The sequence below is a fragment of the Rhinolophus sinicus genome, linkage group LG02 (assembly GCF_036562045.2).
Source record: "Rhinolophus sinicus isolate RSC01 linkage group LG02, ASM3656204v1, whole genome shotgun sequence".
NCBI classification, from domain to species: domain Eukaryota; kingdom Metazoa; phylum Chordata; class Mammalia; order Chiroptera; family Rhinolophidae; genus Rhinolophus; species Rhinolophus sinicus.
The window spans coordinates 194,900,202-194,917,043 of NC_133752.1; the positions used below are offsets into that span (position 1 = coordinate 194,900,202).

The following is a 16,842-nucleotide window of genomic DNA, read 5'->3' on the forward strand; positions in this document are numbered from 1 at the left end:
AGAACGAGCATGGGGTCAGGGAGGGCAGAGGTGAGGAGAGGGACGGCACATGGAAAAGGAAAGAAAAGGCAGAGTCAGTATTGAGTGACAAACAGGAGATACTTAGACAGGGTTTTCTGAGGCAAAATGTGACCATTCAAAAAGGGAAGTTTTCAAAACAGAAACATGTAAATCAAGTAAAAATAAAGAGAATATGACAAGATCCTATGATCCATCTCCGGAAAAAATTGTTAAAGAAAAGCATTAAGTGCGCATCTTTTAGAAGCGTTTTGAAGGCAGACCTGTCAGGATGACCTCTCTCCAGTACTTTCTGGCCCTCGTTGGAGACTGAAGACGGTGAGCGGCCAGTGACCACCAGGTGTCAGTGTGACCTTAGCCAGAGAGTAAGGCCGCTGCAGGCGATTCCAGGTGGTGCCTGCTGCCACCATCCCAGCCTTTTCCTAGGCCTCCTTCTCCGTGTCTCCCTCTCCACACACATACGTGTGTCCCAGAAACAGACCCTTCGCTCCCTTATCTTCCAGCCTTTCCTAAAAGAGGTGACCAAGAGGCCACCTCTTGAACCAACTGGGAAACGAGCAGTAGCAACCCATCCACTGTCAACTTCGGACCATGAGTGGCTTCTGCTGAAGGAAAACCTGGAAGAGACTGTGCGTTTCCTCAAACTCTGGAGTCAACTCTACTTTCTCCTGGTCTGGTAAAATGCCCTTGCCTATGTATCGAAGCCTACAACCAATCTTACCTCACACCCACCTGCGAACCGGGTTCCATTAAACTAAGTGGAAATCTGTAGTCTGACTGATGTTTGATCTTCTAATTTCTCTTAACAAGCAGACAAACCCATTTCTCTCCAACACAACTGTCCCAGCCGCCCCCACGCCACAGGTCTCCGTCCAGCACCAGGCTTCTCTGCTCTCCCAGGGCCAGGAGCTGTTGGCAGCCCGAGCAAGGCCTGGTGGGATGGCCGTGGTCCTCCAGTGTCCACAGGCCTCTCAGGAGTAGCCCCGCATCCCCACCCCCGCGCTGGGGGAACAGGCTCCCTGGGCCTCTGACTCACCTTGTGCTTGGGGCACCTCACCGAGAAGTTTTCCTCGTGTAGCAAACAATCTGCAAGACAGAAGGGGACAGTCAGGCGGGCCTGGCGGGCAGCACAGGTGAGTGGGGCCACCTGGTCAAGACGCACAGGTCAGACGTGGCGGTAAGAGGCCTGCACACTGCGGTGTCTGACGGGAAAACATCAGGGACACCCCCAAATAAACTACAGTACCGCGAGATGATGGACTCTCAGTCACTTGAAAAATTAATGTTCCTAGATAGTTAATGGTATGTGGGAAACAGTCGATGAAAAACTGCTTGAAAAACCAGGATACATAAATGGGTAAGTACAAACCTAATTTTATCAAAATGTTTTATATGCATTAAAAAAAGGACATCTACCAAAATATAACAGTGGTTCTCTCTTGGTGGTAAGATTACAGGTGATTTAATTTTCTTTATATTTTCCTGTATTCCCATGATGTTATCATATTGTTTTAATAATCAAAAAATAATCTCCAATAAATGTTTTTAAAATCCCTGACTGTAGGCTAAGCGCCATTCTACAGCCAACGCCTCCTGGTGAGAACACTGAATCTGGAGGCCCCTTTTCTCCTGTCGGGAGCCATGTGTCAGAGGCCAGGCCTGAGCCCTGCTGTCCCCTCGCCCTACGACCCATGGAGACAGGGAGAAGCTCCCCACACGAGCTCCATAATCCACACTGACTGCTTCGGAGGAGACTGAACCCCTGCGAGGGGGCTTTCTCCTTGGAGAAAGTGATTCATTCCCACTTCTAACACGGTGACAGCATCCTCGATGACAGCAAGGACGCGCATCCACCTCCAGGTGAGTCGAGCTCTATGGCACAACGGTAGCGCGTGGCACAGGCGAGGGAATCTCGTTAATGAGTTCACTCGGCCCAGCACAGCTCCCGGAGGCCGACAGCCAGGTCATTGGTGCGCGGTGCGGCGGCAGAATGTTAATAAATATTGATCGCACCTTCTCAGATGGCTCCCCAGGCAGCATGGCGGGAGGCAGCCATGGTACTTAGCCTTGTTAAATTTACAATTTAACTCAGGTGTAAACTGAGGTCCAGATTAGAAGCCTGTGTACCCACAGATTTTTAATGAAATAGTAATAAGAAAGGGAATACACAAATGAAATATTGTGAGGTCGTCTTACCCTACACAAATCAGAAAAGACCTGTCGACAATTTGGCTTAGACCTGGACTATCACCACCTCCCTCTGGACTCCGGGAGGACCTCAGAGTGAGCTTTCTTAGCTCCCGGGCCAGCCCCAGGGACCAGGAAGGCAGCAAGGCCGCGCACCTCCTCCCCTCCCCCCTGCAAGCACATAGCATGGCGGTAAATGAAATGTGTTAATTTAAAACCCACAAGTACACGGCGTGACCGAGGCTCCTGCTGCTCCAATCTGCCCGAGAGCTTATGAGCAGCGGGAGGCAGACAACTGGTGCTCAGGGAAGCACTTTCTTCTCACCTGGGCGTTGGCAGCGCTGACTGCTTGCTGGCAGTCTCTAGTTTGGGCCAAAGAGAAACAGCAGAGCCCGTGTGGGGCCTGGCCGCCTTTATGCCACCGCGGTTTAGAAACTAGGAGGGGACCACGTTAGTTGGCACAGGTGACTCAGTGCCCCTCGCAGCCCCAGTGACCAGCTGTGAAGGACCAGTAGTAACATAAGTCTAAAATTAGACAACACAGTCCCTTTTAAGTGAAAAAAATTAGAAAAGAAATAAACAACATAAGTACACACTAAAGGCAACTTGGAACTACTGCCAGGTACTTCTCGAAACCTCAGTCTCCCACACAAATCTGCCAGAGATGGTGTCCACCTCTGGCTAGGCCACCCGTGCAGGAATGCTGTGGACAAACGCTCCGGTCTGTCCTCGTAATACCCACAGACCTCCAGGAAGTGAAAGTCCTATTCTTGGCAGGGTGCCACCTGGGCGGGAGAGCTGACACCTGGAAGGGCACAGGGACCGGTCCCTGCTGGGGGAAGAGCCAAGGGCGGCAGGGAGGGCAATAAACCTCTTCTGAGTCTCTGAACAGGCGCCTGGCCCCACAGCCAGGCAGCCAGCCTCTCAATTTGTTTCCTTTAGGCCCCTGGCGATAACCTACACTGTCCAGCGGGCCTCGTCAGCGCTGCACTGCGATGTCACAGTGAGCGGCTCGCTGGATCGTCATACAAGCTGAAAAAGACTCACAAGGTGGCTGGTCACCAAGATGGCCTCCAGACACGCAATCTCAGTGCCCCAGAGGGCACTCCACTTTCATGCCGTCCTGGAGCTTAATGGCAGAGTGGACTCTGCAGTGCGGAGCCCCTCGTAACAAGCGTGGAGCCTCCGAGACCCACACGTGTGCATACAGACCCCAGGCTGAGGGGAGAAAGCTCCTGGATGAAGGAGGGAGGAGGGAGGAAGGGGGACGAAGGTCTCAGGAATGTCCCCTGGATGCCAGGCCTCAGACACTGTCTCCAGCTCACTGACAACTGACCTCAGAGCTACAGTTCTACTTAGTTGGCAGAATGCAGAGCAGGGCACAGAAAGGCCGTGGAACTGGTGGTCATGATGCAGAGTGGCCTCTCCAGGGAGGGGCCAGACGCCAGCCGCTCCTAATGACCCACTCAGGAATCTGAACCCTGGGCTGTGAGATCAAAGTCTGCAGCAGAGAGCAGCTTTGAAAGGCGGCTGCAAAGGTAGCTGCAGAAAGTGAAGTTCCCAGCTGTGCTTTTTCATGAGGGTAGAAGGTGAACCCCCTCCAGGCAAGAGTCTTTATGCACAATGCAATTATTAATGAGCCAGCACAGCGCTTTCTTCCTTGGGTCTTAATTGTTGTGGCTCATTGCATTAAATACATGAAATCTTTTTTTTTTTTAAACCAGCGCTCATGTTCTCATTACTGCATTTCCCACCTGGAGCCAAACCCCGTGCCTGTGACATACAAGCCGCACAAAATAGCTAGCCATGATGTCACAAATGCAGGATCAACATCAGGTAGGGGAAAGCTGCAGGAGTCACAGAGCCTCATGAAACAAAGATTCTGTTTCTATGGAGATGTCCCCAGTAATCAAAGTTGTCCCTGAGACACCAACAGCTCTGTCAAGGTTTGATTGGTTGGCAACAAGGCAGAGGTGGAAAGGTCCAACTTTTCCTGACTCTGTATCGAGGGACTCTCAGCCCAGGGACTTATTTCCATTATAATGAGAAACAGCGTCAATCAGTGAACGCCTTTCCTGGACAGTCAGGTCCTTCACACACACAATAAAACTCCCCAGAAGATCGGAAGGGCAAATACAAGCAGCTGCCCCCCAGGGCAGCGCAGGCCTCTGGGTCACTGTGACTTGCGTCATCAACAAGACTCAGAGATGCCCAAGACATGGTCACCTTGTGAAGCTGCTGCTTTGGTGCCAACTCTCCACTCGGAGCAGCTGCTGGGCCAGCAAAGCCAGAGGTCAAAGCCTGCCCTGACTGCGCTGACCCAGGCAGCCTTCCCCCTCGCTGAATACTCGTTACCTACTTACCTGGGCAGGCTGTGCAAGACAGCTCGGACAGAGAGGGACAAGTGTCACTGGCTTATAAACCCTCAGCTCCCTGCCTCCCTGCTGGTGGTGCGGGGTGATGGACGGGCAATCCTCCCCTGGAAAGGAGGAAAAGCCCTGTGCCTTTCCCGGAGAACCCCAACCCCACCGGCAGAACTTAACTAAGGTGGCGCTAAGCTGCTAGCTGTCCAGCCACTAGCCACATATTTTCATGTAAATTTAAGTTTAAATAAAAAAATAAAATAGGGCCGGCCTGGTGGCTCAGGAGGCGGGAGCTCCGTGCTTAACGCCAAAGGCTGCCAGTTCGATTCCTACATGGGCCAGTGGGCTATCAACCACAAGCTTGCCGGTTCAACTCCTGGGCTGCACCCCCTGCAACTAGCAACGGCAACTGGACCTGGAGCTGAGCTACGCCCTCCACAACTAAGACTGAAAGGACAACAACTTGAAGCTGAACAGCACCCTCCACAACTAAGATTGAAAGGACAACAACTTGACTTGGAAAAAAGGCCTGGAAGTACACACTGTTCCCCAATAAAGTCCTGTTCCCCTTCCCCAATAAAAAAAAAAAAAAATCTTAAGAAAAAACACAAAATAAAAAATTCGGTTCCTCATTCACACTAGCCACATTTCAAATGCTCAATGGTCACACATGGCTTGTGGCTACTGGAGAATACTGGAGAGTACAGATCTAGAACATTCCCACATTGCAGAAAGCTCTGTTGAGAAACTGGAGCAGGAGGCAGGCCACAAGCCTCGTCCTTGACTTGGCTGGTGCCCCAGACAGGGAGTGCACCCCTGTGGGGCACGGGGTTACCTGTCTGTGCTCACCTGATGGTTGCGAGCGGAGCCTCAGTGCAGACCACTTCTTACCCAGCGTCTGCCTGGGACAGCCAACTCTTACAGTATTCCCCACGTAAATCTTACAACTGCCAAAAACTTAATACTTAAGAACTTCCATTTAAAAACCACAAAGCTTAAACCAGAAAATAAAACATTCTGATGTAACTAGGGGCAACATGAAAATGAGAAAAGGCAACGGTTGGCTCTCGGGAGAGGAGGATTTTAACGGCTGTTCTATAGAACATGCCAGACCACAACCCAGGGTGAGGTACAGCTTAGACCCAGCGTGGATACATTTAGGGGAAGGAAGAGAATGAAAGGGAGAGACTGAAGCCCCCTGAACTGACATTTCAAGGCACCCTGGCCCAGCTACCCATCAGCGTGTGCAAACACACACTTTTACGAGAATCTAACTTTGACATAAGCATTAACTTTCTGTACCTTTCCTGTTCTTTTTAGTTGTTCCTTCTATAGAAACTCAGAAAGAAGAGGGGAAGGAGGGACAAGAGGAGGATGTGAGAGGCAGGAGGATGTGCTTATGGAAACATCAGACGTGCTGAACAACTGCTCTCGGGAGGGGAGCGTGGTGGAGATGAACTCAGATTCTTTCTATGTTGGTTGTTCCCTCTCCATGTGCCTTATGCCTCCGTACCTGCTTCTGCCACCTGTTAGCCACGCCCTCTCTCCCCTGCCAAATCCAAATCAAACCCCACCTCCTAGAGACAGCACAGGTGCCCCCATGGAGTCATGTTCCCCCCTCAGAAGCCGGGAAACACTTAAGAGGTAACAAGTACCATGCCACTTGCTGCACTGTTTTCTTTCCATTTTCTCTCCCTTCTTCCTAACTGTGAGCATCACACGAGGGCCAGCTGGGTGAAGGTCTTGGCTACATCCAACGCTCAAAAAGTAACTGGTGAAACTATCCACTGAAGAGACAAGACTTCTGAGGAAGAAAGAGGATTCTCCCAGGCTGTTGAAGAGTCAGAACCCAAGTCTTCTACAGCAATTACTGGAGGGCACCTCTCAGAAAAAAGGTTTCCCTTCTTTCAACAGTTATCACACTGCAAAACACAGCTCTGATCATCTCAATGAACTTGGAAAAAATGTCTGACAAAATGCACCACCACACAAACACTCTACAAACATGGAACAGAGGGAACTTCTTCAGCTGTATCAAGAACATCTATGAAAATCCCACAGCTATCATCACATTCAGTGGGTCAGAAACAGGACGACGACGTCCGCTCTTGCCACGTCTATCCAACACTAACTATACTAGACACTCTAGCCAGGGCAATTAGGCAAGAAAAAAAAATAAAAGGCATCTGATTGGAAAGGAAGAAGTAAAACTATCTATCTGCAGATGACAAATCTAGTATATAGAAATCCACTAAAAAACTATTAGAATTAATGAATGAGTTGAGCAGTTACAGGATATAAGATCAATATACCAAAATCAATTGTATTTCTCTACACTCATAAGAACAATCTGAAAATTAAATTATGAAACCAATTCCATTTATCACCACACCAAAAAAAACAACAACTTAGGAATAAATTTAACAAAAGACGTGTAAAACATATACTCTGAAAACTACAAGACACTGTTGAAAGAAATTAAAGACGGAAATAAATGGAAAGACATCCCATGATGAGTCGGAAGGCAGACTAACGCTATGATGGCAATACTCCCTGATGGGTCTGCAGACTCGATGCAAACTCCATCAAAGTTTCAACAGCTGTGTTTCACAGAAATGGACAAGTCAATCCTAAAATTCACATGGGACAGCCAAGGACCCAGAAGAGCCAAAACAATCTTGAAAAAAAGGAACAAAATCGGAGGACTCACATTTCCCAATTTCAAAATGTACTACAAAGCTACAGTAATCAAGACTGTGGTGGTGAAGAGTCCAGAAATCAGCCCACACATCTATGGCCAGTTGGTTTTCGACAAAGGTGTGTACCAAAATCACTGAATGAGGAAAGACTAGTCTTTTCACCAAATGGTGCTGGGCCAACTGGAATCCATGTGCAAAATAATGCATCGGACCCCTCCTCCTTCACACCACATATAAAAATGAACTCAAATGGATCAAAGACCTTTGTAAGGGGTAAAACTGCAAAACTTATAGGAGGAGACACGGGCATAAATCTTTGTGATTTTGTATTAGGCAATGGTTTCTAAGATACAAGAAAAAGCAACAAGCAACAAAAGAAAAACTAGATAAATTGGACTTGATCAAAGATACTCAACATCATTAGCCACCAGGGAAATGCAAATCAAAATCCATGACATACCACTTCACACTCACTGGGATGGCTATAATAAAAAGGATAATAGTAAGTGTTGGTGAGGATATGGAGAAACTGGAACCCTCACATACTGCTGGAGGGATGTAGAATGGTATAGCCACCTTGGAAAACATCCTGACAGGTAGATCCTCAAAAGGTTAAACAGTTACCATATGACCCAGTAATTCTACTCCTAGGTTTATACCCGAGAGAACTGAAAACATTAAGTCTAGTATGTGAATTGAAAGACTTGTATGTGAATTGAAAACTCATGGTAGCCTTATTCGTAATAATCAAAAAGTGTAACAATCTAAATGTGCACCAAATGATGAATGATAAATAAAAGTATATCCTTATAACAAAATAGTTTGGCAATAAAAATGAATGAAGTGCCGATACACGCTACAACATGGATTAACTTAAAAAACATAATGCTAAGGGAAGGCAGCCAGTCACCAAGACCACATGTACTGTATGATTCCATTTATACGAAATGTCCAGAATAGGCAAATCCACAGAAACGGAAAGTAGATTAGTGGTTGCCTGGGGCTGGGGGTGAAGGGAGAGGCAAGTTTTATGAGGTGCTGAAAATGTGCTAAAATTTATTGTGACGGGTTGTACGACTCTGTGAATATACTAAAAACCACTGAATGGTACACTTAAATAGGTGAATCATGTGTGAATTATATGAATAAAACTGTTGTTATAAAAAATGACCCCATTTCACTCCTTTTTATTCTCGTCTCTGCATTCCTTTAGAATTTACAAACAGAACAGGGTCAGAAGAGACAACACGCACTGTAAGAAAGGGAAAGGGGCAGAGACTCACAATGTTCTGTCCTCCCCTTCAGATGTTCTGGACACACAGGGTCTGCGGCCGTCTTACCTGCGTCAATGGCACACGGGTAATGGTATCGGAAGGAGCAGCCTTTGTTGTAGCAGCCCAAGGTGGCGCCTGCCTCCTGGCAGTGGGAACATTTCTGAAAGGAAAAGTCACACGTCAGCATCCCGGATTCGCCCTGTCCTCCCGGCCAGTCAGACCTCAGCACACGTCCCTGTGGTTACAGGACTTCGTGGTGGCGGGATGAGTGGGTGGATTTCTAACCGCCACTCACTGACCACACATGGAGGAGATCCAGTAGTAACGTTTGAGGCCAAGCCTCACAAATGCTCACAAATAAATCACACGGAACACCACGGTGGGGTGGGGTGGCGGGGGCACTCAGCCCGGCCTGGGGTTCCCGCGGCCCCCCCAGCCACATGCCTGCCTGTCCCCTCCTTCCCCACCGCTATCTTGAATGCCTGCAGATCTCACCTGTTTATTTCTGGAAGTCTGGGATAGGAGGAGAGGGTAAGATAGTAGAGTTATATATAAACCTTTCAGAATTAAAAGTGGAATTTGGTTTCCAGTTCTTATATTTGTAAGATTTTATTTTTATTCTATTTATCCCAAATGCCCAATACAAGTATAGTTCCCTTTTCAGAAAACATGGGCTCCTGTGTGCAAATGGTATTTTTATACGTAAATCCTATTTTAAATGCACTAGGAAAACTGCCATGAATTTCTGGCTAAGTGAGACATTCTGTAATTGAGAAGCTCCTCCTTATATGGTCAGGTTTCCTGAAAATGGGGCCCATCTCTCATCTCGGTGGCTGCGGTGAGCGCTCACTCCTTCGGCGTAAGAAATGTGTCCTATCATCAATAATCCTATTTGTAAAATTCAGCCACACCGCCTGCTAGGAGGGACTCAGGCTCTTCTGGTGGCCGAAGCACAGCCAGGTAAGGCTACTGGGAACATACAGGCACTTGGTTCCTGATTCTAGGAAAAAGAAGTGCTCCCTAAGCAGTTGCACTTGTGGAAAAGAAAGGCTCCAGGGCGACCATATCCTGTCCGGGGGGAGTGACTAAAGGGCACCCCCTTTCCTCTTCCCACACAAAGGCAGGCCCCGGATGGCAGCCTATCAGGGGTCAGCGTGGCTCGCAGGCCTCACCTAGTGGGAGCGAAGCCCACCTGCACAGGCCCAGGAACGAATGCCCCCAACTCACAGTGGCCGTAGCAGGACAACAGGGAGCTGGGTCAAGGTCACCTCACGCTGATGCTGATGCTGAAACCACACGGATGCAGCAATAGGGCGGCCTGACGTGATGGACGTGGACCAACTCACCAGGCCTCCTACCTACCCCATAGCACCCCCTCCCCAGATGAGGTGCCTGAAGCATCAGAAAGGGAAGTAACCTGCTCCAGCAGAGCTGACCTGGGCTGACCACCCCTGGCATCCATCCTCCAGGGACAAATGGGGCAGGAAAAGGGCTACAGGACCAGCCCTCCCAGGGCCTGGCTTCCTTTCAGAAAACCAACATCCTCTGGGAGCCGACAATCAGAAGTTTTCACCATGTGCCCTCACACCTTTGCCAAGAAATGAAAGATTCCTTGGCCTGGAGTAAACCAAGGACAGCTGGCAGCGTTTTGGGAAGCCCTAGACTCTATCTCCTTTTGTCGGTGCCACTGAGCACCTCCAGGAAAAAGGGCTCACGGTCAGCCTGGGGAACCAGTGCGGCTGACTTGTCAGTGGCCCACCGCCCGCAGCCATTGCTGTTCCAGCCCTTCTTACGAAAGGAGCCCCACAGGGTCGGCTACCAGAGGACTTGTGCCCCAGGCCCTCCCCACCCCGTGGTGAACCTCAATTAGTGGTGTCCATTTAGAAAGGAGTGTGTCAAGCATTTCTGGTAGAAAGTGTGCAGGGAAAGGAGCTTCTAGGAAACTTTCGCCCCTCTTAAAAACCGGAGGCATCTTCTCGCTTGGCTATGAGGATGGGAAGGTGAGATCTCTCACAGCCATCTTATCACCATGAGGGGACTGCTCTAAACACAAAGCTCAACCTGCTGAGGACAGCAGTGTCAGGACAGAGAGAACCTGGATCCTTGGTGACACTGCTGAGCACTAAATCAACCACCCCCAGGCACACCCCATCTCCAGACTTGTTAAGAGTGAGGACATTTAAAAAAAAATTCACCTTTTAGTTGAATTTTGTGACTTGCAGCCAGAATATCAATACAGAAAAGGGCGTAGTATTCGAGGCACTGCTGTAGAAGTCAAGTGTGTGGGCTGTGCAATCTAAGTCACTCCCACCACTTCCTGTCTGTGTTCCTGGCCAAGTTCCTAACCTGCAAACATGGATCTAATAATACTACCATGTTGCCCTGAAAATAAGACCTAGCTGGACAATCAGCTCTAATGCGTCTTTTGGAGAAAAATTAATGTAAGAACTGGTCTTATATTACAGTAAAATATGACCGAGTCTTGCATTAATTTTTGCTCCAAAAGACGCATTAGAGCTGACTGTCCTGCTAGGTCTTATTTTCGGGGAAACATGGTATCTCCCTCACAGAGATGTTGTTAGTGCTAAATGTATTAACTAACTCAGGCTTAGAACAGTGGCTGGATCAAAAGTGCTCAGGAAATGTGACCCAAGACAACCATGTGCCACATACACGCTAGGTGTTTCGCAAAGACCACGTACGAAAAGCAACCTGCAGAGCAGGCCTTGTCATCACACGAGTTTACAGACAGGAAAGAGAGGTGATCAAGCTCGGATCTGAACTACGTCTGTTTCCCTCCTACCTCAACCCATGCTCTTCTGTCGCCTGCAGGGCTTCCCGAGCTCTCTGCCCTGAACCAGCCCACAGACCACAGGTCCTGTCTGTATCATAAAGAACGCAAGCTCACCCCTCGCCAGGAAATTATGTCAAAAAAATGCTTGCTCTCAGTTAAAAAGCACAATTAATTTATTACACTGCTTGCAGAGAAGAAAGACCATGCATCGTATATTAGGGCCTTAAAGAAAAGACCTTAAGGAGTTTAATTCAATGGTTCTCAGTGTGGTCCTTGGATCAGCAGCTTCAGCGTCACCTGGGAACTTGTTAGAAATGTAAATTCTGGGAGTGTGGGAAGATGGGGGAAAAGGTAGCTCTAGGAGCCTGTCTCCCACCTAGACAACAATTACCCTGGCGTATCTGTCTGCTGTAACTATTCTGCAACTCTGGAGACTGTTGCAGGGTTTCAGCTTCCAAGGAAAGACTTGGACGGTAAACTGCAGTTAATTCTGGTCAATTTCGGCTCTTAGCACAGCAGCAGCTGCCTGTCCCCACTCTAGTGAAGTGGCGGCAGCCGAGCACATGGTCCTGAAGCAGCTGGCACACAAACCTGCAGAAGCCAGGTAGACAAAAAAAACCTCTGTCCTCCAAGTACTGGGGATCTTGCTGCTTCTGATCACAGAGGTGGAGACAAAGACGTAGGCAGCCATTGTTTTTAACCCCTCCCGGCCCCCCCATCTCCCTGCTGAAGTAACTTCCTGGGGATTTAAGAGTGGCACCAGCCCCACCTTAATGTTTTGCTTTTTCCCCTTTTGAGAGCCAGACATTAAAGATTGGGACATTCAAAAACAATTGCATACATGGGGAAAATTAGAAAGTGACCATACATTCCCAGGGAAAGGCTCAGAAAAGACCGTGAGAGGACTTGAAGTTTACACCTTTTACACCTCAGGCTGATCCTAGGCACAGATAGACTGTAACAATTATTTAAAAAAAAAAAAAAAGCACACCCTGGGGAAGGGGAACATCTGACAGGCATACAAAGAAAAAGGAAAGTATGGTCTTTTCAAGGAAAAAAATAAATCAACAGAGACTGTCCTTTAAAAAGACCTAATGGCAGATACACTGGACAAAAACTTTTAAAAGAACTGTCTTAAAGATGCTCAAAGAACTAAAGAATGATGTGGACAAAGTCAAAACAAAAACAAAAAAACCACAATGTGTGAACAAATGAAAATATCAATAAAGATACAGAAAGCCTAAAAAGAAATTCTGAAGCTGAGAAGAATAACAACAACAACAAAAAATCACTAGAGGGATTCAAAGGCAGATTGGAGCAAGCAGGAGAAACAATCAGTGAACTTGAAGATAGGACAGTGGAAATTATTGAGTCTCAGGAACAGCAACAAAAGGTTGATGAAAAGTGAACAGAGCCTAAGGGACCTGTGGGACACCATTAAACAGATCAACACAGGACTTGTGGGAGTCTCAGAAAGAGGAGAGAGAGAGAAAGGGCAGAGATGATCTTGGAAGAAATAATGGATGAAAACTTCCCCAATTTGATAAAACACATGAACATAAACATCCAAGAAGCTCAACGAACTCCACGTAAACCGAACTCAAAGAGATCCACACTGAGACACGTTAAAATCAAACTCACAAAAGTCAAAGAGAGAATCTTGAGAGAAGTAAATTGTCATAAGTGATCCTCAGTAAAATTTTCTGCAGCTTTCTTTTCAGAAATTTTGAAGGCCAGCAGACAGTGGGGCAATATATTCCAAGTACTTAAAGAAAATAAACTATAAACCAAGAGTCCTGTATCTGGCAAAACTGCCCTTTAAGTGAGGGAGAAATTAAGACATTCCAAAATAAACAAAAGCTGAGTGAGTTTGTGACCAGTAGACCTATCAAGCAAGAAATGCTCAAGGGAGTTCTGCAGGGTGAAATGAAAGGACATTAGAAGTAACTGAGGCTGTTGGAGAAATAAAAATCTCAATAAAGGTAAACATGAGGGCAATTATAAAAGCAAGCATTACTGTAACAATAATTTGTAATTGTACTTTTTGTTTTCTACATGATTTAAGAGATTCATACAGTTAAAGGAAAAACCCAATTATTAATGTAAAAGCTAGTATTACTGTAACTTTGGTTTGTGACTCCAAACCTTGTTTTCTACATGAGTTAAGAAAATAATGCATTTACAGAATTATTTGTTGATGTTTGGGGGCACACAATATCAAGATGTAATTTTGTGACATCAATAACCAAAAGCGGGGGCAGACGGGTGGCTCAGTTGGTTAGAACACGAGCTCTGGGCAACGGGGCTGCCGGTTTGATTCCCACATGGGCCTGCAAGCTGCGCCCTCCGCAAGTAGAATGAAGTCAATGAGCTGCCACTCAGCTCCCGGGTGTTCAGATGGCTCAGTTGGTTGGCGTGCCGGCTCTCAACCACAAGGTTGCTGGTTTGACTCCTTAACTCCCACAAGGGATGGTCGGCTATGAACACGGCACCTTGACTGAGCTGCCACTGAGCTCCCGGATGCCTCAGTTGGTTGGAGCGCGTCCTCTCAACCACAAGGTTGCCAGTTCGACTCCCACAAGGGATGGTGGGCTGCGCCCCCTGCAACTAACAATGGCAACGGGACCTGGAGCTGAGCTGCACCCTCCACAACTAAGATTGAAAGCTGAGCTGCACCCTCCACAACAACTTGACTTGGAAAAAGTCCTGGAAGTACACACTGTTCCCCAATAAAGTCCTGCTCCCCTCCCCTTCTCCAATAAAATCTTAAAAACAAAAAAAGAGTATCTTTGTTTAAAAAAACATAAATAACCAAGTCATTGGAGCTGTAAAGAGTAGATAGATCTCATATGTTACTGAATTTATATCAATATATAAAGGAAATAACCCCATGACCATCTTAATTGATGCAGAAAAGGAACTGGACAAAATTCAACGCCCTTTTATAATAAAAACACTCTACAAAGTAGGACTAAAAGGAAACTACCTCAACATAACAAAAGCCATTGATAAAAAACCCACAGGGAATAGCATACTCAATGGTGAAAGACTGAAAACCTTTCCTCTAAGATGGGGAATAAGGCAAGAAAGTGCTTTCACCACTTCTATTCAAGCTCTGGAAGATCTAGCCAGAACAACTAGGAAAAAAAGGTGTCCACACTGGAAGGGAAGAAATTAAATTGTCTCTGTTTACAGATGATTTTACATGTAGAAAATCCTCAAGAGTCCACAAAAAACCTGTTAGAACTAAGAAATTAATTCAGCAAAATAACAGGATACACAGTCAACACACAAAAATCAGTTGCATTTCTATAAATGAACAATAAACAATCTGAAAAGGAAATTACAAAAACAACTAATTCTCAATAGCATAAAAATAAAATACTTAGGAAGTAACTAAGGAAGTGAAAGACTTATACAATGAAAACTACAAAACATTGCTGAAAGAAATTAAGACATAAACAAATGGAAACATCCCATGTTCATGGATTAGGAGACAGTATTATGAAAATGTCAACAGTACCTCAAATGATCTACAGATTCAATGCAACCTCTATCAAAATTCCAATGACTTTCTTTTTTTTTGCAGAAATAGAAAAACCTATCCCATTCTTATTGAATCTCAAGGGACTCTGAATAGCCAAATATCTTGAAAAAGAACAAAACTGGAAGACTCCTACTTCCTGACTTCAAAACCTACTACAAAGCTGCAGTAATCGAGAGCGTGGCATTGGCACAACGAGAAATATAGAAGAGTCCGGAAATAAACCCTTGCAGATACAGTCAAATGATTTTTGATAAGGGTGCCAAGACCATTCATTCAGTGGGGGGAAAAGTACAGTCGTTTCAACAAATGGTATTGTGAAAACTGGATATCCACGTGCAAAAGAATGAAGATGAACCCTTTCCTGAAACTATATACAAAAATTAATTCAAAACGGATCGAAGACCTAAACGTGAGACATAAAACAACAAAACTCTGAGAAGAAAACATAATAGGACAAAAAATTCATGAAATTGGATTTGGCAATAATTTTTGGGTTATGACACCAAAGGCCCACGTAACAAAAGAAAAAATAAACAAATTGGACTTCATGAAAATTAAAAAAAAAGTGTATCAAGACATTATTAACAGACTAAAAAGGGAACCCACAGAGTGGGAGAAAATATTAGCAAATTGTATATAGGATAAGGGATTAATATCCAGACTACATAGAGAACTCCTAAAGCTTAACAGCAACAACAAAAAAAACCCATTTCAAAAATGGGCCAAGGACTAGAGTAGACATTTCTCCAAAGAAGATATAAAATGGCCAACAAGCATATGAAAGGTGCTCAGCATCAACTCATGAGGGAAAAGCGAATCACAAGTACCACCTGATACCCAAGGACTCCCTCACACCCGTCAGAATAGCTACGATCAAAAAAAAAAAAAAGTGTTGGAGAGGACGTGGAGAAACCGGAACCATTGTGCACCGCTGGTGGGCATGTAAAATGGTGCAGCCCCTGTGGAAAACAGCATGGTATTTCCTCAGAAAATTAAAAATAGAATTACCATATGATCAAGCAATTCCATATACCAGGTGCCAAAGAGAATATAGAAAACATATCTCTATAATATCCTGTTTCTATTCTCCCCTTCTATCCCCAAAATCAATACCCAGGCGAATACCATTTCCTTTTAATTTTTCTTCTTTACTTTTTTTTAGCTGAAGAAACAATTTACGTTATCAATCTCCCATAATGCTAATAATATAACAGTCAGTACAGAGCAAAATGTCCTTTGTTTTTGACTACACTGTTAAAAGTGTAATGCTATTCATTCCTAGGAGAGGTGAAGTCCACACAACACTGTTCTCCATACAAATCAGACAGTGGGGCTTCGATCATGGTTTCTAAACCAAGGTATATATATATTTTAAATTTTTTATTGAGGTATATTGGGGAACAGTGTGTTTCTCCAGGGCCCATCAGTTCCAAGTCGTTGTCCTTCAGTCTAGTTGTAGAGGGCGCAGCTCAGCTCCAAGTCCAGTCGCCGTTTTCAATCTTTAGTTGCAAGGGGCACAGCCCACCATCCCATGCAGGATTGAACCAGCAACCTTGTTGAGAGCTCACGTTCTAACCAACTGAGCCATCCTGCCGCCCCTCAAGGTATGTTTTTGACACAAGCAACGGCCCAATTTTCTCAGCAGTGAATTTTTCATTTATTATTGAAGGGAATAAAGGTTATTTTTAAGCAGCTCTGACAAGAATCCTGCATTTCTTGATACTGTAACCTTGGGAAAGAAATTATAAAATGTCTTCTTAAAATGTCTGGACATGTTCCGAACATCAGAAAGTGGCCAAACGCCCCCCACCCCCACCCCCCATCCTTTCCACAGCCCTCGTCACTGTCCCAAAGGCAGGGCTGCCTGTGACTGGTGGTGGCAAATTGCAGGAGGTGAATCACCTAGGAGCGATTTAATCCATAGCCGCCAGGCGCCTGGAGAATTGTGCCTCTTCATTCA

At 46.0% G+C, this 16,842-nt stretch overlaps 1 protein-coding gene across 5 annotated transcripts in view; it reads right to left on the reverse strand.

Annotated features, from left to right (window-relative positions):
- Positions 1–16,842, reverse strand: part of TCF20 (transcription factor 20) — a 161,329-nt gene that overhangs the window by 6,605 nt on the left and 137,882 nt on the right. For all 5 annotated transcript variants that reach the window (XM_074326485.1, XM_074326484.1, XM_019715431.2 and 2 more), the window contains 2 exons: positions 8,608–8,701; positions 1,055–1,104 (listed from right to left, as the gene is read on the reverse strand). In XM_074326485.1, coding sequence (XP_074182586.1) covers positions 1,055–1,104; positions 8,608–8,701 — 144 coding nt within the window. The remainder of the gene's footprint in view (positions 1–1,054; positions 1,105–8,607; positions 8,702–16,842) is intronic.